Genomic DNA, 23,764 nt, shown 5'->3' on the forward strand with positions numbered 1-23,764 from the left:
TTTGAACAATATTTAATTTTTGAAAAGAATATTATTACTCTTGAAAATAATTGAATTTCTGCAATAATTTGTAACTTTTACAAAATTGAATTTTTTTTGTGTTTTTAACTAAACATCTTCTATAAATTCATTATTTTTAATAATTTTTTAAAAAGTTTTTAAGAATTTTTAAATTAATTTCTTTACAATTCAATTTCACAAAATTTCAATTATTTGTAAATTCTTAAATTAAATATTATATGTGACTGTCCACGAGAAAACAAGGCTTAGGTCCAAAAAATCAATTTTGATTTTTTTATGGTAATCGACAGATTTTATGTTGCTTTTTCAAATGCAAAAGTCAAAAGTTAAAAATATCAATTACTTTCGACAATATATCGTTTTAAAGATGGGGATGTTAAGCGTAGTTAACCTCAATCGATGACTCTCCACGATAAAACACGGCTTAGGTCGAAAAAATCAATTTGAGTTTTTTATGGTAATCGACAGATTTTATGTTGCTTTTTCAAATGCAAAAGTCAGAAGTTAAAAATATCAATTACTTTCGACAATATATCGTTTTAAAGATGGGTATGTCAAGCGTAGTTAACTTCAATCGTAGTACTTCAATCGCTCGCCCTGTGAAATTCACGTTTGGGAGCTAAGCCTTGTTTTCTCGTGGACAGTCACATATTAGAAAATAAAAACTTTCAAAAAATTCAAAAAAATCCGCAATTAAAGCTTCTCAAAAAAAGTTAATTTCACAGAATATTGTTAGTTAAAAATATGAAAAATCCAAATTTTCAAAGATTTTAATCTGAAACCTTTTCAAAATTCAATTATTTCTAAAAATTTACGATCTAATGCTTTTAATATTCAATTATAATCTAAAATTTTAACTGAAACCGTTTTTAAATCAATGTTTATGAAAAAATTCTACTAGAATTCAATTATTTAAATAAAAAAATAACAATTTATTGAATAATTGCATGTTTATTAAAATTCAATTCTCATAAAGAATTTTATCTATAAATTTTTTAATAAATGAATTCTTTGGACGAATTTTAATAAAATTTTTAAGAAATTTTTTGAGGAATTCGATTAAAATTGTATTAAAAATAATTAAAATTCTGCAATTAATTCTATTATTTATAAATAAATTTTATAATAATAATTGAATTCCTAAAAAGAATTTTATTATATTAATTATAAAAATAATAGAATCCCCGTAAAAATTTTATTATTTATGAAAATAATTCAATGATTGCGAAGAAATTTATAAAAAAATTTTAAAATAATGAAATTCCTGTGAAATTTATATTATTTTTCGAAAATAATTTAAAGTTTGTGTAGAATTTTATTAAATTTTTTTTAAATAATTGAATTCTTTTGGAAAATTTCTATCTTTTGTATCTTTTGTGATGATTTTTAAATGTACAAGTTTCATTCAATTACGAGTGACACACAGGAAAATAAAAAAGTTTTAAATTATAACCCTTAAAGCGCACACTTCCTGAACCATTATTAAGCCGCCTGGTTGTTTTACACCCAGGGTTTTAACGCGTTTACTGCAAATTGGATTTTGATATTATCTTTCAGAAAAATTATCATAGGTAGCTCAGTGCATCTATTTTGAAGAAACATAGGTTTCATGGTCATTTATTTACTCTTAATAATTAAAAAAATTCGAAATTTGAAAAGATAACAAAAAAAGTCTTTTTCAACCTAAAAAATCATAACTACCATAATTTTTAACACTTTTCGATAAAAATTTAACTTTATACCCTTGAGATGTAACACTTTCATGAAAAGATAGTATAATAGTGCTAATAGTGGAAAAGTTGTGTATGGGTGTCGAGCACCCAGAGTGCGCTTTAAGGGTTAATAAAAATAGTGAGTAAAAAATTAGTAAATAAAAATAAATATAATCGTTTTAAAATAACTATTTTCTGATTTTAATAAATTAAAGTGCCTTTCAAAACAAAAAAAAACTTATTTATCTAAACACGAGACCTTAGCCGGCTATTTAAGTATCTTTTTTTTAATATTTAAAGGTCGTTTTCCACAACCACTTGATATCGAGTCCTCGGATTTTATTTTATTTCCTCTGTGAATACGAAAAGACAAGAGAAACGGATTACGACCATAGGGGAAAAAATCCCACAATCATCCGCTTATTTTTCTTATGAAAGAAATTATTAATATTATCATTATATAATTATTGTGGACAAAGATGTAATAAGCGCATATGTGATTGAACGATTATTGTATATACTTATGAAGTGAATCCCTATATTTTTTGTGTGTGTATAAATAATTAAAAGAAAATAGAATAATTTCAACTCATGTTATCGTTTCGAATTTATACAATTTTTTTTAAATACAAAAATATCGTCGAATTTCATAAATTATCATTTTGATTATCGTTTTTTTGATTTCAGAGGCATTTTATTTCTCCCGGCATTAAAGCAGAGTTCTTTTCGAAAATAATAATTTATTCTCTGAAAAAAACTTGAAGCTTGTTTTGAATTAGCGAAAGCTTGTTAATTTTTCGGAGGGATCAATGATATTTCAGACACGAAATTTACATATTAAATATTGTTTACGAGGTTATTGTAAAAAATTTGAAAAAAATTGGACCACAGAATCTTATGTCTAAAAGTTTTAATTGAATATAATTAACAGAGACATGCAAAATTAAATATTTTTGATTTAAACGAGGTAAATTTCGATGGACTAAAATGTCATTGGTCCCTTAAGCTGCTTTAGCTTCCTTAGGCTGTCTTTCAGAATGTTTTGAGTCTTTTAAAGCTCCTTCAAACATTTTTCCAGATTATTCAAGCTTCATCGATTTAAAAAAAAAGGTTTAAACCTTTATCAACTTGCTCAAATTTATTCTTTATCTAATAAAAACCTCATTTTCAGCCTCACTCGCTTCTTTTCTTCTTCCTCCGTTTGGACTCTTTAATATTTTCAGAACTAATATTTCACGCGCAGTTCTCTCATTATCACGTCACTTATATTTATGTTTCTTCGGTGTTACATACAAAGTGAACTGCTTTCAAAAATACAGTTGACTTTTGACAGTATATGTTTCTATTTTTCTCAAGTACCATTTAATAACGTCCTTGATTCTACAGTTTGTCGAGATTTTCTATTTTTTACTTCTCTCGCTAAAAAGTTTTTAATTTCTCGTCTAGAATTTTACAGATCCCAGTCGTGAATGCAGTTCCAGTACATTCTATACAATGTGCATCAGAATTTTTCTTTCATTAGACAACTATTTTATATGACATCAATTCCTGCAGCTGTTGCCGCAAAATTTTAAATTCTACGCGTAGAAAACAAAGCTAAATTCTCATACATCTTTTTTTTCGTTTATTTGTGTTTAGAAAAAATCGACAAAATCATTTTTGTCGTCATCCGATTTTTATTTTTAAATCTTTGGCAGCATGAAAAAGCGAAGAATTATGTGACCGTTGAATTTTTTATTTCTTGCTTTATTCTTTTCTTTGCGAGAGAAAGAGTGAGAGAAAGAGAGTTTAAATGGGATCGAACTGTGTTTCACTGCCAATGTTTGCTCTCATTTTCACCCCATATTGAACGTTAACGAACGAACGGGAAAATGATTTGATTGCAATTCTGCTATCTTTCGTCTCTAAAGACAAATATATATTTATAGATATCCCATTAGAAGGCGAAAATATCGATTAAGATGTCGTCGTATCCTTCCGGCCGGTAAACGAGACAATAGATCGAATTCCTTTCACTGACGTCTGCAAAAAGAAAATGGGAAGGAAAGACATTTATGACTGAACGGCTCAATAATGGAAAACAATAATTTTAAATAAAGGAACGGGAGAGGTAAAATTTCTTCCGGTCAATCCAGAAAATGGAAGCGATAAGCTAAAAGTGCTGCAGTTAACTAGATATGTCCGAATGTACGTCTATTTCTTTTGAAGTTAATTGGCCTTTTTGAGAAATTTCATACCGAGAAATCCTTTCTTCAAAAGAATATTTTTTTCGACGAGGATGACCCGATACCCAGATCACTGTAAGCTGGGAAGGAGAGAGATTTATAAAGAGGTTGGAAATCTTAATGATCAGAGGAATAGCTGCGAACAGACGAACCAACAGAGGAACCGATACAAGTTTAGACGTGAAGAATCAGGTTGTATTTTTAATTTAACAATCTAACAGTTTTAGAGAATAAGTTTTCGAATAAAGAAACAAGTACACAATTTTTTATCTCCAAGGAAAGTGCTAAAGATTATAGAACTCCGAATAATGGCTGTTGTTAAAGTCTTTCTTGGCACTTTAGGAGACTATCTTTAGGAGACGTTGCTTTCCAAAGTGACACATTGTTATATTAAACTGCACAGTTAACTGCAAGACATTACGAAATCCTTATGCACAAACAACTCATTTGGCGTTTGGAAAAGCTACAGAACTTTCAAAGTTTTGAAGATTCAAATCGTATGACCGATATCGGTAGCTAAAGTACTATGGACATTGGACGTTGGACCAAACTTGAACTTGTGCTAGCATCATGACATTAGAGATACCGAACGTAAGGGAAATCTTTCTGATACCTAATTCGCTAATACTGAAATCTATTACCTAATCAAATAACCAAATCTGTAGTAACTACAGATATTATGGACTCTATAATCTTAGCTGAAGAAGTATCAAGTGGATCGAGATATTATGGAATTATTTAGTTTAAGAGGTTCTAGTTCCAGACCTAGTTAAAGTGGTCATGTCTCTGAAAAATCCCACAACAGAATCGAAACTCCTCTATTAGCCGTAGCTAATAGATGAGTTGGCTGCAGTAAATAAACTTTCATTGATCTGGGTACCGGGTCACTCGAGGATTAAGAGAAATGAAAGAGTTGACGTCTTGGTAGACAAGTTTCACCTATGTCCCAAGCAATAATTGACCCTAAGCAGGTAGGCTACTTATCGATAAAAGAGATACTGGACTTTTGGGGGAGAACAGGACTCTGAATAAGTTGCATTTAAACAATCGAACTGGAGTTTGTTACAATGGGTATTAACCTAAGTGCCTACTTTCCGTATTGAGAATCCAGTTCGAATTCGGTTGATTAGATTAGATACACTAAGAGGATCAGATATTATGGAATCATTTAGTTTAAGAAGTTCCAGTTCTCACACTGTACCTGAACCAAAAAAAAGTTTGACAAAAATGGATCCAAAATCTGGTTGTTGGGAATATTTCTGCATCATATCAAAAGTGAAAATCCGTTGAGATCAAAATCCTAGCTGATCCTTTTTTCGAGATATCAATATATTTACATGCAAATTTTTACAAAACAAATGAAAACTTTGTAACTACATGTAGGCAAACTAATCACGCAAAAAGTATCTTAAATATTTTTGTATGTAAATATATGTAATTACATTTAAAATAAGACCTCAATAAAGAAAATTGGTTAATATTTATCAAAATTTTGGGGTTCTTTGTATACCACGCTCATAGCAATTTATTGTGGTTGATAAAAATAACCTTGTTGTTTTATTTTAATACAATTTCATATTATTTAAACTCGATTTGTTATATGAAAAGTGTGTTGCTGCTTTATTATTTGCAGGATCTTACATAAGAATTACTAATGGCTTTATAGTAACGGTAGTCGGATACTTTTGTGTTTTTTATCAAATAAATTAAAATGCATTGTGATAATTACTTTAAAGAATATACTGGACGAATGTGTGAAGTTTATATTTTATAAAAATAGGTATAGTGTTATTATTGTACATTATATTGAACCAAAAAAATTTGTATCTTTTGTTTTAAAAATCATAGTGTCCGGTTATAGATACAATCATTATCGAGTAGCGCGATGAGTAGTACAAAGTTTTGGTGATAATTAATCATAAATATTAAAACTTATAGAATTTAGGTATTATATTATTAACTTCTAATAAGTTTTAATTCAATTGAAAAACTCCTCTAATTGATAATGTGCTTAAAAAAGCAATAACTATTTGTTATTTCAAGAAAAAATGCATAATATAAGAATGTATCCTTAAGTGTCCGACTACTAGTGCATTTACCCTATAATAATAAAATAATATTAAATGTGGTTTTCGTTTGAACATGTAGTGACTTGGTCCATTGTGAATTTTTAAAACTTCAGAACACTATGAAATTAATTCAAAGGTGAAAAATATTGTTTCGAATTTATACGAGCAGTTGTCGAATTTTTAACTTATCATTTTCAAGTGAGTTGTATTATATTATGCTTCTTCGAAACAGCTTTATAAATATTGTTTCGTTTCAAAGCGAGTTCAAAGTTTTATAGTATATTAAGCAACAAGAGGAGAAAGGCAGCCATTTCTTTACGGTGATTTTTGTGACACGAGTGGAGGTCGAGGGCGCCGTAGGCGCCCCGAGACCGGAACGAGTGTCACAAAAATTATCGTAAAGAAATTGGCTGCCTTTATTCTCGTGTTACTTACGATATTTTTTATTCCTAATGCACAAAAACGGCGATTTCAGTTAGCAGACGACAGGGAGTAAAAGTCATTCACTTGTTCGATTTGTATGAAAATGGCGGCCGTCTTCTCCCTTGGGCAAGAAAAATGCATGTGAACAGCTAATTTTCTTGCCCTTGGGAGAACACGGCCGCCATTTTCATACGATCGAAGAAATGAATGACTTTCCTCCCTGTCGACTGCTATCAGAAAGCGCCGTTTTTGTGCATGTGGGATAAAAAATCTATTTCTCAGTTTGAAAATTATTCAAATTTTTTTTATACGTAATATGTTATGATATGAATGTTATTCTTTACCAGTTTTAATAAAAAAAAATCTTATTGCTTCCTCATAAAGGAAGCTTTGTATTAGCAAAATTTTGGATTGTCATTTTTTGACATATTTATAAATTTTTTTTCATTATACCTAATCTTTTAGCACTTTATGTACGAATGGGCACTGCCCGTATAAATGTTCTAAATAAATAAAAAAAAATTTCGACGTATTTTGACCTCTGATGTCCAAAAAACGGATTTTAAAAATTTGTCCCGATGTGTGTGTGTGTGTGTGTGTGCTAACATTACATTTGCCTCAATATCTCAGAACGAGAAAGAGCTAAAGGCCTCAATTGTTTTTTAAATTGTAGGTCTCCCCGGGGGACATAAAATGAGAGTATTTTCAGCCCGATTCATAAAGTTTAACTATTTTTTTTTTGCATTTTTCATTTAGTAAAAAAACGTTTTTTGGACTTAACTTAAAAAAATGTTAGGACACTTATAAATCTTTTTCTTTAGTTTTGTAGAGTTTTTTCACACGCATCTTTTGAGCCCCAATTGAACATTTTTCGTCCATATTAACCGGAGATATTAAACTTTTAAAAATCTAAAATTTTGAAAAATAAGACTTTTATAAAAATTTTTTTAAATTATGTAAAAGTAACTTCAAAAAATTATTACCAACTTGAAGAGTATTAAAAAATGCTTCGATTGACCTATTTTTGAACCTGATTCGGGCAGAAATTATGAAATTATTGGTATTTGAAAAATCAAAAATTGTGGAAAATATCATTTTTTCAAAATTCTTGTTTATTAATTTATGTGTAATTATTAAACTATTATTACCATCTTATAGAATATATAAAAACACATTTTTTAGACCAAGATTTAATGATTTTTAACCCTTTTATAAAAAGTAATTCTTATATTTCAATTATTACTATTTCTATGAGGAAGCAAAGTGTTCATGAAATGAACACCAAAATTATAAAAATGTACAACTTGGCAGCGGTTTTGTTTGTATTTGTTCAATCAAATAAATAAAATTTTGTGCAAATATTAAAATATAACTAATACACTTAAAAAAATATAAAGTTTACGGAAATATTACCTGAAATATCAAAAAAGTTCAAAACCAACTTTTGACTAAACTTTATATTGAAAAACCCCGAAATTTTGATAAATATTCATCAATTTTCTTTATTCAGGTCTTATTTTAAATGAAATTACATATATTTGTATATAAAAAAATATTTAAGATACCTTTTGCGTGATTGGATTGCCTTCATGTAGTTACAAAGTTTTAATTTGATTGTTTTGTAAACATTTGCATGGAAATAATAACTCGAAAAAAGGATCAGCTAGGATTTTGATCTCAACGGATTTTTACTTTTGATATGTTGCAGAAACATTCCCAACAACCAGACTTTAGATTTATTTTTGTCAAACTTTTTTTTGGTTCAGGCAGTATGTGTTCTAGATCTAGTTAAGAAGGTCATGTCTATATGATCTAGTTTTTCATAATTTATATACTAAATGGATCGAGATATTTTGAAATTATTGAACCCTGACTAAAAAGACTATGTTCCTAGGGCAAGCGAATAAAACTCGATAAAATCAGAGTTAGAACCGTAATTTGTCTGCTCACGGACCATATGGTCTATTAAACTAAAATCAGCACAAAATAGTCAGACAACTCAGAATAGTGTTTCTCGGTTGTTTGGACCTAGTGCCGTCCCCGAACCTATATTTTTCTCTACAACCAACACAAAAGATTTGTTTTGTTTTCAGTTAAGAAAATGTTGAAATGAACGATTTTGGTTTGCTTTTGATTAATGGCCTGTTGTCCCGGTTGACGAAGTTATTGCTTTGGGTACGTACTTCTAGGGTCCGTCTTGAAACACGGACCAAGGAGTCTAACTTGTGCATAAGACATTAATTGCGGTATCATTAGTACAGCAAAACCTATAGGCGTAATGAAAGTGAAGGTTGACTTTATATCACATTCAATTGGGTCGTCCAACCCAAACTGACTCAGATTTCATTTAGTAGCGACAAGCTACTACTAAGGTCACAAACTAATCTCTACGAATTTGTTCCTTTCGTAACTATCAATTTTACATTTTTTCACTATAAAAAGACTTAGAAAAGAAGCAGAGTATAAATACTCCAGTAAATAATGCGAAATACACTCTTCGTCTAAAAATGCTAAATTGATAATAGAATAAAAATTTCCAAGAAAGCCATCCCCACATAAACTAAAAGTACAGACTCCAGATATCTGCCTTGAAACTAAGCACCTATGGGTTACGCAGATTTTTTACTTCTCTCGTAAAATAAAAAGAGTATTTCTTTTCGAACGTAAAAGAACTTTATGGATTTTCTTACCTTCTTTTTCGATCCGTTAATATAGTCCTTATACATTTCCGATCGTAAATATCTTGAATAGGAATCACTTTTCATTAAATGATAGACGTGGGCCTGAAATTAAAAATCTTTTTTTAGTTAATTGTTCTCGATCTTAGACAAAATAATTAACTATAGGAATCATGAACAAAATTTTTTATGAAAGATTCCTCAAGTTAAAAATTTCGTGTAAGTTTATTATTTATAGAAATTACACAGTCAAAGTGCGCCGTATCTGGGTTCGTTGCAATAAAAGTATAATTACACATTAAGATTATGCAATATTTGTAAGAACGAAATGTTTACAAAATTTACAAAACAGGAACAAAATCGTAAAGGAAAATATAAAAGCATAAGGACAAGCTTCGTTAAGGAACGTAATTACCCTGAATTCTCAAACGCACAAGTTTAAAGAGAGGTAAACTATAAAAACTAAACGAGTAACATTCGACATGCGTTGGTTTTCGCGTTAACCGGAGACATTAGATATACAATTACGAAATTACGATCGCACATCACAGAATTAATTATCGTAAAATAAGAAAGAAATGAACTGCGCGAATTTTAATCATCATTCGGAAGCACGTTGGCAACTAGAAATGAAAATTTACAAAATAAATTTATTTTGCTACTTACTGCGGCAACGTCAAACGACCAACGATCTGGCTTCTCGATATTCTTCTTCGTCACCTCAAAGGATTTAGAATCAACATTAATTGGACAACTTGCTTCCGGACCCAAATATTCGTTCCAAATTTCCTCCACTTTCGCTTCGACTACTCGCTGAGGTAATGTTTTTAATTCCTGAACAGCCTCCCAAAATCTGCAATTTATCGAAAATAGTAAATTTCAAATGAAAGCCAAATAATTTCTTTCATCAACAAAATCAATTAATTACTTGAGATTCTCGCCACTGAATTCTTTATCCAAAAATCGTTCAAATTGCTCTCGTCCAACGGGATCGCGTAAAAGTTCATTTAATCCAAATGCCCATCTTCTTACTCTCCTCACAGGAAGATCTCTAAAAACAGAAGAAAAAACTATGCAAAAAACCATTTTCAACTACAAAAAAAATAATTATAAGAACCAATTAGACTTACGCCAATTTTTCCTGTTCCCACATTTCTAAACTGTCCGAAATCCACGGATTCGTCAATTCTGGTTGCGTAAAAAATGGATCGTACTCTGCGTATTGTTCAAAGTATCCTATAAGCCTGTGAAAACCGTATTGTCATTATTATTGTCCCGCGAAACAAAAGCTCGCTTGAATGTGGTTTTCGATCAAAGTTAATATAGGAAATTGAAAAGCAATCAAGGAAACATTATTGGAACACCTATTAATATATTCGTCCTGGAATTATTGATTTGAAAATTTAATTAGAATCGGATAATTAATGAGCAATCGGAACAAAAACAGTATTATTCTTAGCCTGACAATAATTAAGTCGTCTCAAGACTATTTTTAGAAATACAAATTTTTTTTCACGTAAATAAAAATGTGCTGCTGATGAGAAATTAGATTTAAAATAAAGTATTGTAATTCTTTTTGCTATATTATACTATTTGTATTTCTACTATTGGCGATTATCAGAAATCTACTCACTAATGTATTAAAATTAAAATAAAACAATTATTTAATTAAAGATAACAAATTGTGGAATTACTTAGTGGATGGAATGCAATAAATCAATTAGCGCTAATGCGATTTTCGGAACAGGCGGTGCGAGTTCTCGCTTCTATCTGATTAAAAATCTGCTAGACCCTACAGGTGGTGCAAATATTAATATTCAGCCTCTTATTGATCACTCTATTAACAGATTGTTTGAATATCCTAATTTATATCCACCAATTTCGGAAAATGAGCTGCATACTATTTAGATTTTAAATTCAAATATAGAATCGATGGAATGTCAATGTCAACTTGTGCAAGTAAATTCCGCATCCGCGTGGAGAGTGGTTTCGGCTTATAGAACTGTGTATATGGCGCAAAAATGGAGAAGTTATCAGAAGCAAAGAATTAAAGTGGCTAACCAAAAAACGACAAGAAGATAAATTGTTTAAAGATCCCTGGTAAAAATTTCGGACTAATTCCGGATTAAATATGGACAGTTTAGTCCGAAAATGATCCGCGCTAGTCTGATATCAATCCGAACGAAAACCTGAATCCGAAAACACTCCGAATCAGTCCGCAACAATCCGAATTTAATCCAGTTAAACGATTTAATCCGCAAAATGTCTGCAAGAATCCGACATTAGTCCGCTTCAATTTGGAATTAGTGTGGTAAAATCCTATTACAAAACAAATACGAAACAATTCGAAATATGTATGCTAAGAATTTGAAAATAGTCGGCCAGCTAAATCGTATTATATCCCTGCAAAAAATGTCGGACTAATTGGATTAAATCCGGACATAGTAGTGTGGATTAGTCCGATAATTGTACGAAAAATGTCCGAAAATGATCCGCGTTAATCTAACATCAATCCGAGCGAAATTATGAATCCTAAATCAGTCTGGAGTAATCTTGAATGTCTATGAATTAAGTCCGTAATTATTCCGCAACAATCCGAAATTATGTCCGTTAAAAGATTCATCTAAAATACATAGGGGAGATTGGGGGATTGTGGGTCACCTCAATTATTTAATAATATTTATAAGTTTGAGCATCCAATTAAAAAAATTTTTTTTTTGTTCATCCAAAGTAAATTTTTCATTAGCAATTGATTACTTTACAACGCTTTATAATTACCTATAAACCATAAGCAAAAATCACCTGAAAAATTGCATTCAAATATTTATTTTGGAACTTCATGTTTTTATTGTTTTTACAAGGATTTTCAAGAATTAATTACGAAAAATATTTTTTTAATTATTACACCGAAAAAAATCTCGATGGTATTATTAACTATGACCCTATAGTTAATCTTAATCTAGTAAAAGTAATAAGGATTTCTAATCATTATGGTTAGGATCGCTAGGTTGATTCAACAAATTCAAGCCTGGCAAAAACAACCCTGCAAATCCTAGTCAAATTGACTAGGATTTTAGTAATTTTGCCTATTTCCATAATGCGCACGCGTCTGCTTTTGTTCTGACAGTGTTTACCTCTATATCTTTGGCGTCATTTATCGTGATTTCGTAAAACGATTTTTTATCATTACTCGCGTCTATTTTTTGTACAAAAAATGAAGTTCTTACATACATCAAAATTGCTGGTTTCTCGGAACCTCTATAAAATATAGAAATATAGATGGTCCATGTTTTAGAAAGTAAACTATTTAATTTGTAACGAAGCATTTCGTTACATAAATCTTGTGTGGTTCCTATCATTGGGATTATCTAAATTTCATTTGGTCAAGGGATATATTCTCTGTGGAAATCTCTGTGAAAATGAATTGCGCATGCGAGGTTGCGAAAAGTCCCGAATCTCTGCGGTCCCTCCCGAGTTTTCTTTACAGGTTGTCGCTGTCCATTCGAGTGAGTGAGAGGGTCATATGTGGGCCCTTATCAAAATTAGAAAAGGACGGAAAAATGAAGGAAGAAGCCGGTCAACGTGATATTCATTCTTCAGTAGCTCGTGGGCCATCTAATTAATAGGCCGTGATTAATTCGGGGTTTCCATTTTTGGAAACTTCAGGGTTTTTCCGCGTCTTGAGTTTTTGTATAGTTTTACATTCGAATTTGATTATTTAATAAATTCCCAATTGTTTAGTGAACTCTTTTGTGTTTAATTCTTTTATGAGTTTATTTATTTATTGTTTGTGTCGTCGGATTTGTGTTTGTAAGAGTCGCCGTTGGTAAATTGTTGTGTCCAAGTTTCATCGTGTTTCTGGTTTCGCTGTCGTTTGTATCCGTCGGTTTATAAGTCCGAAGCGGAATCTCCTCTCAGGTATTTTAAGGTTTTTTGTGTATCATTAAACGGTCGATACAAGTTAGTTGTTACTAATAAAAGATCTGTTATAATTTTGGCGCCCAACGTGGGGCAGGCTAAGCGTTGGACTTTGGGACAGAGGCGATGAGGATTTTCTTTGGGCACATCACCATGTGATTTTGAATTTGTGAAATTGGTGATAGTTTGGCCTAAATAATTGGCTGTGGTTTCTTGGTTGGGATCGGACGCAGGAATTTTAGGCTCATATGAAAAATATTGAGGTTTGGCTGTGTGTAATTTTTTCAGTGTTAAATTCGAAAAAGAAAATTTTTGGGTTAAACATGTGCTTGTTCACAAAGTCATACCGGCATTTTTGAATTGGCGCGAAAGAGAAGGCGTGCGGAGAAATGTCGCGTCTATAATAATTTCAATTTTCGAATTGAATTTTGGGTTTATTTGTTGTGAACATTCTGGAAGAAATTTACAGCCAGTATTATTTTTCTTGGGAAATTCGTGTTTGATCGGTTAAAAGGAAACATCGAAATTTTAAATATTAAGACGGCTTTATTACAATTTTTTGGGAATTGCGCTTTGGGCAATGAGTGTACTCATCACAGGACGTGGTCAGGGACGCGGGGAAGTATCGATAGGTCAATACTTTTGCGTCTAGTGGAAACTATAATTTTATTTATTGTTTCTGGCCATATTTAATTTTGATTTTGTGGTTTGTTTTTTGTGAGTGATTTGGAATATTTTAGTGTTGTTTGTCCTTTTTGATAACGTCTTTTAAATTTTCTGTTGAAATAAATTTTGGAGTTTTAATAAAAGGACGCGGTTGTACAGATAGACGCATTAATTTTCAGAGCGCGGGAAAAGTTTGCCGCGAGAAAATTTTGGATAGCGTCTGTCACGACCATTTTGAATTTTACGGTTTACAAAAATTTTTTAGTTTTGGTAAAAGATTTTTTGTGGTAAAATTCATTTATAATTTGTGGATTTTAGTGGAAATTTTAGCGGATAAATTTGTTGGGAATTTATGTTTTCCATTTCTTTGGGTGGAAAACAGTTTCTATTTTTGGTTCGCTAAATGTGACATTTTTCATGATTCTCAGCGGTTAATGAACCTTTTCTCCTTCTTGGGAAAATTGATTGATATTTTTCAAAGAGAAATTTGACGCGGCATTTTGGGCCGAAGGGTCAAATTAAGGTTGAAAAGTATTGGTTAATTCTTTAATTGGTTAAAAATTGACAGCTGGAAAATTTTCTTGAATATTATTTTGTGGAAAATTTATTTATGAAAAATATTTGAGTTTTTATTTGTGAGATTTTGATTTTATTTAAGTGTACAAAATTGTGAAGTTGTTTATATTTTGTCTATTTTATTTATTTGGACAAAGCGCGTTATTAATATATCCGTAACATAAACATTTTGTTGAATTTTTGGTTTATTTTTGGCTGATTGGTTTTGGGTCTTGGCTTGAAATGTGTGAGGCGGGTGATTTTCAAGGTGTATTGTTGTGTGAGACAATGAAAGGCCTAACTAAGAAAATCCGAGGGTCATTTGATTGCAAAACAGATCAGGAAGGGGTCACAGAATTTAATTCTTGTGTCGGTAACCTGACAGGGAAGAAAAGTTCCCAAGTTTTGACAGGAAATGATATGGATTTTATATAGGACCTTTACAGCGGTCTCAAAATGACGAATTATTATATCAGTTTCCTCTTGCACTAGAGCAGTATCGGCTTGTGAAACTTGTGTGTCGAATTCGGTAATAACACTTCGGCAAATTCGTGTGGAATGGCCACAACGAACGTAGTGTGGAGTTCGGCATTATAAAGTGTTATTTCTCCGATGATTTCATCGGGTAGTCGGAGATTTACCCAAGTTGATGCCAGAACGCATTATCCGGATTTAGTTGTTATTTTTGCCCTGAATATAAATAAGAAATTTAATTAATTAATTTCCTAGTAAGTTTGGTTGCCCAACAGTGCGTGAGTCTGTGGTGGAAAGAAAGGCTTTCCTAGTTTGGAGAAATTTCGGGTAAATTATTGGGCCCGGAATTTTCTAAACAAGTGGACGGTTAACCGGCCAATAGTGGGCCAGGTTGAAAACTTTTTAAACGCATGGGTAACGAGGCTGGAACTAGTTTCTGACTAGTGCCATTCTAGGCAATGGTGTTTGGGATTTTTGTGTTGTTAATTGTAGTAATTTGTGTTTCTACGAGTGAGGAGTACTCACTCTTTAAGTAAAAAAATAGTGTTTGAGTGAGGAGTACTCACTCCCTATTGAGAGAGATTTGGGTTTTGAGTGAGGAGAACTCATTCTTAAATTTGAGAGATGTTTGGGTTTGAGTGAGGAGAACTCACTCTGAATTTGAGAAATAGTTGTGTGGCGAGTGAGGAGAACTCACTCTCTTTTAATTTGAGAGGTATTTTGTGTGGCGAGTGAGGAGAACTCACTCTCCTAATTTGAGGAGTTGTTTGTGTTGTGAGTGAGGAGAACTTACTCTTTAATTCGTGAGTTTTTGTGGTTTGACCCTGGTTTTTAAAAATTATTCTTGTAAGTCTGAGAAAATGGTCCGTTCTCTGCGAAGATAATTTGGACTAATGGTGTTGATTTTGGGATCAACATGTATAGTCCTGGAGAGGGGGAAAGTGCATGAGATGCAGTTGGTACCCCATAAGCAGTTGGTATTTGGAGGTTAGTTTCTTTTTGGTATTGAAATTTTTAGGATATGTGGTCCTTTGAAATTAAAATTTTTATATCATGGGAATCTCACGTACTTTGTGTTTGGCTCTTTTGAGAAATTTTATTTGTTGACGATTCTAAATCAGGAGATATGTGAAGAGTGGCATTTCAATTTTCAGTTCTTTGCTATGTGAAAATGTGATTTTCAATTAGCGGTTCTAAAAGAATTTATAAGGAAAGGAAAATTGATACCTCCCCCCTGAAAGTTTAGCTTATCAAGGAATGTTGTTTTGGTTGAAAGTGGGTGTCCACTATTGGTTGTATTTGGATAATGGTTTCGAGTAAGGGTTTTAAAATTTTTGGCTTGATTTTTATGGAGTGTTCCAGTCACCAATGAGGAGAACTCAGCGAGGGTGATAATCAAGTCATATTTATTTGATTTGTGGAGGTAATTTCGAGTTGCGGGAACTCACTCTATTATCATCGTGGATGAGAGAAAATTTGAGTGAAGTTACCAACTCAATAAGTTTGTGATTTCCCCTTGGTCAGTTGTCGAATTGACTTTTGAGTCATATAAGGACACAAGACAGGTGGAATAATTTGTAGAGTCAAATTTCAATCTGCCTCCAGTAATCAAGGGTCAGAGAGGAAAAATAATTTTGTTTTGGGAAAATTCTTCTGAGTGTTAGAGGTTGTTATGTTATTGTGTAATATTGTTTTTGGATGTTTTAAATGTGTAAATGAGATGTGTTTTAAGATTTAATGATCACGTTTATAAGTGGGAAACGCGAAAATAATTTTTTTTATTATATATAACCGAAGTAAACGAGTTAAGTAGACATTCTTTTTTATGTATGAGACTATGTGTTTTGGCACATTTATAAGATGTCGAATATTATGTATTTGTCTCTATTGGTTTACGAATTGGGTTCGGTAAATAATTGTCGTGTGAAAAAACTTTATGGATCCGATCTCAAACGGTTTATGATTTCTCGCGTTAGGCCATCTTAAATGTCTGGTTTCTTACTTATTTATTGTTTGCTAAATTGGTCTATGCAACAAAGAATTGGTTGTTGTTGTTGGTTATTTGTGGGTTAGGGAACAAAGTTTGAAAATGATTGCGAGTAACCTTTTTGGTTTGGGTCCAGTCATGAACTCCAATGCAAATTTGGTCCTTAGGTTTACAAAGGGGAATCAATGACAAACAGCTGTTGCGACCATTGAGGATTGTTGGTTTTCGATTGTTGTTATTGGATCGGCAACAACATCAGGGATATTGTTGGCCTAGGAGAGGGGATTGTAACGAAGCATTTCGTTACATAAATCTTGTGTGGTTCCTATCATTGGGATTATCTAAATTTTATTTGGTCAAGGGATATATTCTCTGTGGAAATCTCTGTGAAAATGAATTGCGCATGCGAGGTTGCGAAAAGTCCCGAATCTCTGCGGTCCCTACCGAGTTTTCTTTACAGGTTGTCGCTGTCCATTCGAGTGAGTGAGAGGGTCATATGTGGGCCCTTATCAAAATTAGAAAAGGACGGAAAAATGAAGGAAGAAGCCGGTCAACGTGATATTCATTCTTCAGTAGCTCGTGGGCCATCTAATTAATAGGCCGTGATTAATTCGGGGTTTCCATTTTTGGAAACTTCAGGGTTTTTCCGCGTCTTGAGTTTTTGTATAGTTTTACATTCGAATTTGATTATTTAATAAATTCCCAATTGTTTAGTGAACTCTTTTGTGTTTAATTCTTTTATGAGTTTATTTATTTATTGTTTGTGTCGTCGGATTTGTGTTTGTAAGAGTCGCCGTTGGTAAATTATTGTGTCCAAGTTTCATCGTGTTTCTGGTTTCGCTGTCGTTTGTATCCGTCGGTTTATAAGTCCGAAGCGGAATCTCCTCTCAGGTATTTTAAGGTTTTTTGTGTATCATTAAACGGTCGATACAAGTTAGTTGTTACTAATAAAAGATCTGTTATAAATTATATTAGTCAATTCTTTCAGACTTTATTGGTTAGGTTTCAATATAAATCGTCGAAATTTTTACGCACGTGGTGACAACATTTTTACTATTTTAATCGCGCAGTGTGTTTGAAAATTTACCTTTGCAATAATTTGTGTATTTAAATTTATTTTCATTTGAATGTCATAAATAATTAAAAATAAATAGTTTTTGACAAGTGTATAAAATTGTGTACTCGAAATGTATAAAACATCATCTGATTAAGTATTGTATTTTGACTCGAAAACCTAGTGTCTATTAAAAAATTAAAATACCAAGTCGTGTTTAGTGTAGTGGTTATCGTTCCGGGTTTCAAAGTGCGTATTCGTTAGGTTCAGGTGTTCGCGTCCCCCCTGCGTCAAATATTTATTTCATAAGTTTAAATTAATTCTAATGTATATAAATACAAAGTCAAATATAAATATGTTCAAATACAATAATTAATTTTTTTCTTTGCCCCTTTTTTCTTTACCCCTTTTTTCTTTTAATTAGTTTTTCTCTTTTATTTGATAATAAGAATTTGATTAGCAATTTCAAATAATTATGATACACAGTGTAAATCTATTATTAAGGTACACTCTCACCTCACTGCCTGCCTGCCTGCGCAGGCAGGCGCCATAAGAGTGAGAGAGAAAAAACATTTAATTTGAATTTTCTGACTCTCTTACTCTTATGTGTTACCATGTCAACCTGCAGGCAGGCAGGCAGGCAGTAGGAGCTGTGCTAGCGCCTTTATTCTCCTAGTCAATTTGACTATTTTTTCCTGATTACATCGACCGATTTTCCTGGTCACTTTAACTATGCTTGAATTTTATTACTTTGACTAGGATTCTATAGTTGGCTCCTCTCGTAACTAGGAAACCTAGTCAATTCCTGGTATACGGGTCCTAGGCATTTTTTTCGGTGTATTAATAATAAACCGTATTGTTATTAACATATATGTATTTACATATTTAATGACAATAAGTTATTATTATAATAATTATATTATTTTCATATAAATATTATATTACTAACAATAAATGTCATTTAACATAATAATATTGAAAAATAATTTTATCAAAAAAAGACAATTTGTGATAATTTGTACATTTTTTAATCAATCAAGCTTTAATTTATCGTCAGCATTGGTCTTTCGCGCCTGGGAAAATAATAAAATTGTGTGTTGTGTTGTGAATAAAAACTGTGAACATGTTTGTAAATAAAATATTTAAAGTCTGTTAAAAAGTTAAGTTAAAAAAATGTACCAATTAACGCAAATCGTCTTTTTTTACTAAAATTATTTTTTAATATTACTATTTTTAATGACATTTATTGTCAGTAATATATTATTTATATGATAATAATTTAATTATTATAATAGTAACTTTTAACCATTAAATTATATTAATATATTAATAATAATAATATTTACTATTATTATTAACAATTAATATATTCATATTATTTTGAATGAACGCGAGAAGCGCGTAAATTTAGGAATAGTGGAAGCAGCGCTAGTTTTGTTTCAGTCAATTAAAATTAGTAAACATTACTTACTAGCAATATGAACTAAATTCTTAACATTTATTAGCGTATTTTTCACAAAAATTTCAATGTTTGTCAAATCGGGAAAAATTTTATGGCCCCGGTCGGTTTCATTGTTTCACCCTGGCCGGGGCCAGGCTAGATTTCCAGATCTGGCCCCGATCAGGACCCGACTAAAATTTCTGCACGGGTTGTTACCTGGTAGTTTTTGGGCTTGCTGATTATGAATTTGTTGTTAGATTTCCTAAATTCTTTATGACATAAAACATAATATGATTGATGTACTTTTTTTAAGTTTTGAAATCAGATTTAAGTTCAATTATTACCACACATGACTCTTTATAAACGGTCTCCGTAAATTATACATATAATATCCTACATTTTGAATTTTATAAATCTGACATCATATTCATAAAAAGCGACCCTAAAAACACCGAAACAACAAGTTTTAACCGAATTGGATCAATTATTAAAAAATCAGCCACCATATTAGTTTCGCCATTTTGAATTTTTAGCACATGATAACAGATTCGTTATCAGTGATCCCAAAAATCGCATGGTAACGAGTTTCAACAGAATTCCAGCAATTTATTAAAATATTAGCCGTCATATTAAGTCCGCCATTTTGAAAATTAAATATCATATTCATATTTAGCGACTCCAAAAAACCCCAAGTAAGTAGTTTCAACCCAATCTGATCGATTATTTAAAAAATGACGTTTTTGGACTCCATTTTGATTATTTTATTTTAGTTTTTCTAATGTTGGCACTCAATTTGTACTTGTCATTATAAAATCTTGGATTTTATTCCTCGAGACGCTTATATTTATCGTTTATCCCAGCAGGATATGTGAAAATAATTATTTCAACCTTAAATACTCAACTTTGCGTACGTTAATAACAGGTTAGGAAAGTCCTAATGGATTTCGATATAGTTTTCTTTTATTCTGTAGATAATAAACTTTCTTTTCGTTTTTGATTTGTTAAAATAATAAGACAATTCTATCAAAAGTTCTACATGGAAAGAAATCTGCTAGTATTATACCATTGGGCGGCCAATAGACTTATGCCATCTGACGCCACCACTACTTTTCAGGCCGAGTAGATGGAATTAGTCCATCTCAGCTCTCTAAATCTGAATAAGTGAAATTTTCACTTTTTTCATGTGTGAACCTTTTTCTCACTTATTGATAAGTAGAATCTACTTATACATAAGTGAAATATTCACTTTTTTATGTGTGAACTTGTTTTCACTTATCAATAAGTGAAACCCGCACTTATATATAAGTGAAATATTTATAGTTAAAAAGAAATCCACCTGCGCATTATATTACAATTGAGGCCTTGGATCCAATAACTCGCCCGACGCTTGGAGGAACGCGCAACTGCCAGTCAGTGAGCAGTGAGCGCCTCTGGGCCACTCACTGCTACCCGACTGGTATTACCGCGTGCCTTCGAGCGTCGGGCGAGTTATTGGATCCAAGGCCTCAATTGTTTATACTTTTAAACAATTATTACATTATTACATATATAATAAGAGAAATCTTGAACAAAAAGTTAAAGTAGAACACAATAAACTAACTCTATATAAGTAGCACCCAATAATTTTCTATGAGTAGGTATAAGGCAACATATCAAGTGGCATTGTAGTGTTTCTCGTTGATCATCAAAGTTAAGCGACATTGCTTGCGGTTAATATTAAGATGGGTGACCATTTGGGGATTTAGCTTTAAAAAATGTGAAAAATTTATATGTTTATAAGTTTTAGACTGATAATGAGAAGAAAAGAGAGTGTTAAATAGTTGATAGCAAAAAATATTTTTTTATGTAATATTGATCCTGATTATTTATTTACATTCACTTCTTAATGTCTGAGATTTCATTTATCTCATAATTGAATATTCACTTATTCAATAAGTGAATATAATTCACTTATTCATAAGTGAATATAATTCACTTATTTTATGTGTGAATATTCACTTATTCTACGTGGAAGAGTTTTGAAACATGGAATAAGTGAATATTCACTTAAAATAAGTGAAATTTCACTTATTCAGATTTAGAGAGAGCGTAGAATAATACTATGCAGCGATGGACTAATACAGGGTGGCCACTATTTTTGTAAAAAAAAAATTCACGGTCATTTCCCGGTCCATTCCCGGTCATAAATTATTTTTCCCGGTCATAAATAATAACTCTGAAAATAAATTATTCCATGAAAGATTGAAAGAATTTCCTGATTTTTAGACAAAACTTTGACTTTTTCTCAAACCCTAAAAATATTTTAGTTTACTCTAAAAATAATTTTGAACTTAAATAGATTTTTTGAAATAAATATTTAATTATTATCCATTATTTTTCCATATAGTAGGTATTCAAATTTCAAAAAAAAATTCAAATTTCAAATCCTTTAAATTTGAATAATTTTTAAGAATTGCTATTGTAACTTATTAAATATTATTTTCAAAATTTCAATTCAATTATATTCTAGAAATAACTAAAATATTTCTAAAATCCACTTGTTTACAAAACAATTTCATGAAATTTTGAATAATTTGAAAATTTTTTAATTAAATATTACATATTTAAAAACATAACTAATTTGAAAAAATGTGAATAAAAATATTTTTAAAAACTAACTTATTCAGAATTTTTAATTAAAATCTTTTAAAATTCAACTTTTCTAAAACTTCAATTTGAAATTTTTTAAAATTCAATCTATAATAATATTAGTAATATTGATTTAACATTCTAAAATATAGAAAAATTTGCTTATGAATAATTGTAAAAAAACTAATTGATATTAATGAAAAATACGGTTTTTTAAAATTTATTTTCTAAGAAAAGAAATTTTATTTATTTTTATTTACTTTATTTATTACCTATTTAAAAATTAATTTTTATAAATTTCGTATCACTTTTGTTCTAATTAGTTCAAATTTTTAATAATTCAAACTTGTTTTGTTATAATATTTGAAAAAAAAATTTTTTAATTCATTTATTTTTCACTATTTTATAGGATGTGAAATTTTTTCTCTTTGAAATTTTTTTGACAAATTTAATTAAAATTATATTTTGTTTAATTATTGTTAGAAATAGAAAGAATTTAAAATTAAATTTAATATTTTCTTTTTCTAAGTCTGTTACGTTGGACAACAAAATTCATAATTTTCTTATAAATTCTAGAAATTGAATATTTTTATAGTACTTTTTATAAAATTCTCTGACAAAATATAAATCGATTTTATAGAAGATCATTCAATCTTTTTTAATGAAATATAGTTAATACCTAAGTCTTAAAATAAATATTTCTATTTTTTCTCACAAAGTAATGTGTGTTTTTAAAGAAAAAATTCCAAAATCCCGGTCAAGATCAAAATTCACTGTCATTTCCCGGTTTTTCCCTGTCCAAAAAAATTCACTGTCATTTCCCGGTTTTCCCGGTTTCCCGGTCCAGCGGCCACCCTGTAATAGCATCTACTCGGCCTGAAAAGTAGTGGTGGGGGTCCGATGGAATAAGTCTATTGGCCGCCCAATGATATAATGCTAGCAGATTTCTTTCCGTGTACGATTTTGCCATAAAAAATCTCAAATATTCCCACTGTGTCACATCGCAACCTGGTTAGGAAGAAAGCCCGGAAAAGTTAACTATTACCTTACACATGGGATGTCAGCTCATGTTTACTATGGTCAGTACCTCCATAGATTCAAGATCAAAGAATATGCAAAATGGGCAAATTATAGCAAAAGAATAGTATCACGGGGTTGAAATAGACGATGCGGAACACATATTTCTCTCCTGATAGTGGAAATTGCGTTATTCGTTTGAAAATATCTACTAAAGAGAGGTCGAAGGATTCGTTGTACCTGGTCTTATCGGTCTTCGTTTATGGAAAAATTAGTCAAACAGAGTTCTCTTTCGAAATTTACAGGATTAGAATCGTTCAATAGAGGAAATTACGTTAATCTATTGGAAGTACCTAAAAAAGAGAGGTTGATTGGGGTCCATCGTACCTGGCCTATCGACTTACGAACGGTATCTCAAAGTTAGAGGACAACGTTGGGATTATTCGTCTACCAATGTCCACACGGCCAAGTATCGTTCTAGAATCAATCGTCTCTGCAAAGTTGCTCTTACTTTGATTCAAAACGAACACTATAGACCGCCGACTCAGAGCAGGATCTTCTATACCCTGAAAACTAAGTAGCTTCCTTTCGGAGTTCTTACACCACAACTTACAGTTCGAAGAGGTCTATTTTAAGTTCAGAATGTTTATTCTTTTAACGGTTTTTAGGACAAGATACTTTTATCAAAATGTTCCCGAATCTTAAAGTATAATTCACGGGTTTTTTAATAAATTTTTTATTTTTTTTACATTTCCTGAACCTAATAACTGTGACTCCAAATATTCTTATAGATTCTCGGAAACGCGTCATGTAATGATGTTGTAAATAAAAATTAAAAGCCATTAGGCCACAAAAATAAATACATTTCTTAGTTAAGTAACGTTTTCAATCGGTAA

General features: G+C 31.1%; 1 protein-coding gene across 4 annotated transcripts in view; it reads right to left on the reverse strand.

The window, feature by feature from the left end:
- Positions 1 to 1,271: 1,271 nt before the first annotated feature.
- Positions 1,272 to 23,764, reverse strand: part of LOC122498828 (regulator of G-protein signaling 7) — a 71,093-nt gene continuing 48,600 nt past the window's right edge. For 3 of the 4 annotated variants that reach the window (XM_043606777.1, XM_043606796.1, XM_043606787.1), the window contains exons 8-12: positions 10,259 to 10,372; positions 10,057 to 10,179; positions 9,795 to 9,981; positions 9,141 to 9,233; positions 1,272 to 3,755 (exon numbers count right to left, since the gene is read on the reverse strand). In XM_043606777.1, coding sequence (XP_043462712.1) covers positions 3,690 to 3,755; positions 9,141 to 9,233; positions 9,795 to 9,981; positions 10,057 to 10,179; positions 10,259 to 10,372 — 583 coding nt within the window. In that variant the 3' untranslated portion in view covers positions 1,272 to 3,689. The remainder of the gene's footprint in view (positions 3,756 to 9,140; positions 9,234 to 9,794; positions 9,982 to 10,056; positions 10,180 to 10,258; positions 10,373 to 23,764) is intronic. The other variant, XM_043606804.1, reaches the window with a different exon arrangement.

The sequence above is a fragment of the Leptopilina heterotoma genome, unplaced genomic scaffold, assembly GCF_015476425.1.
Source record: "Leptopilina heterotoma isolate Lh14 unplaced genomic scaffold, ASM1547642v1 Lhet_100, whole genome shotgun sequence".
In the NCBI taxonomy this organism is placed as follows: domain Eukaryota; kingdom Metazoa; phylum Arthropoda; class Insecta; order Hymenoptera; family Figitidae; genus Leptopilina; species Leptopilina heterotoma.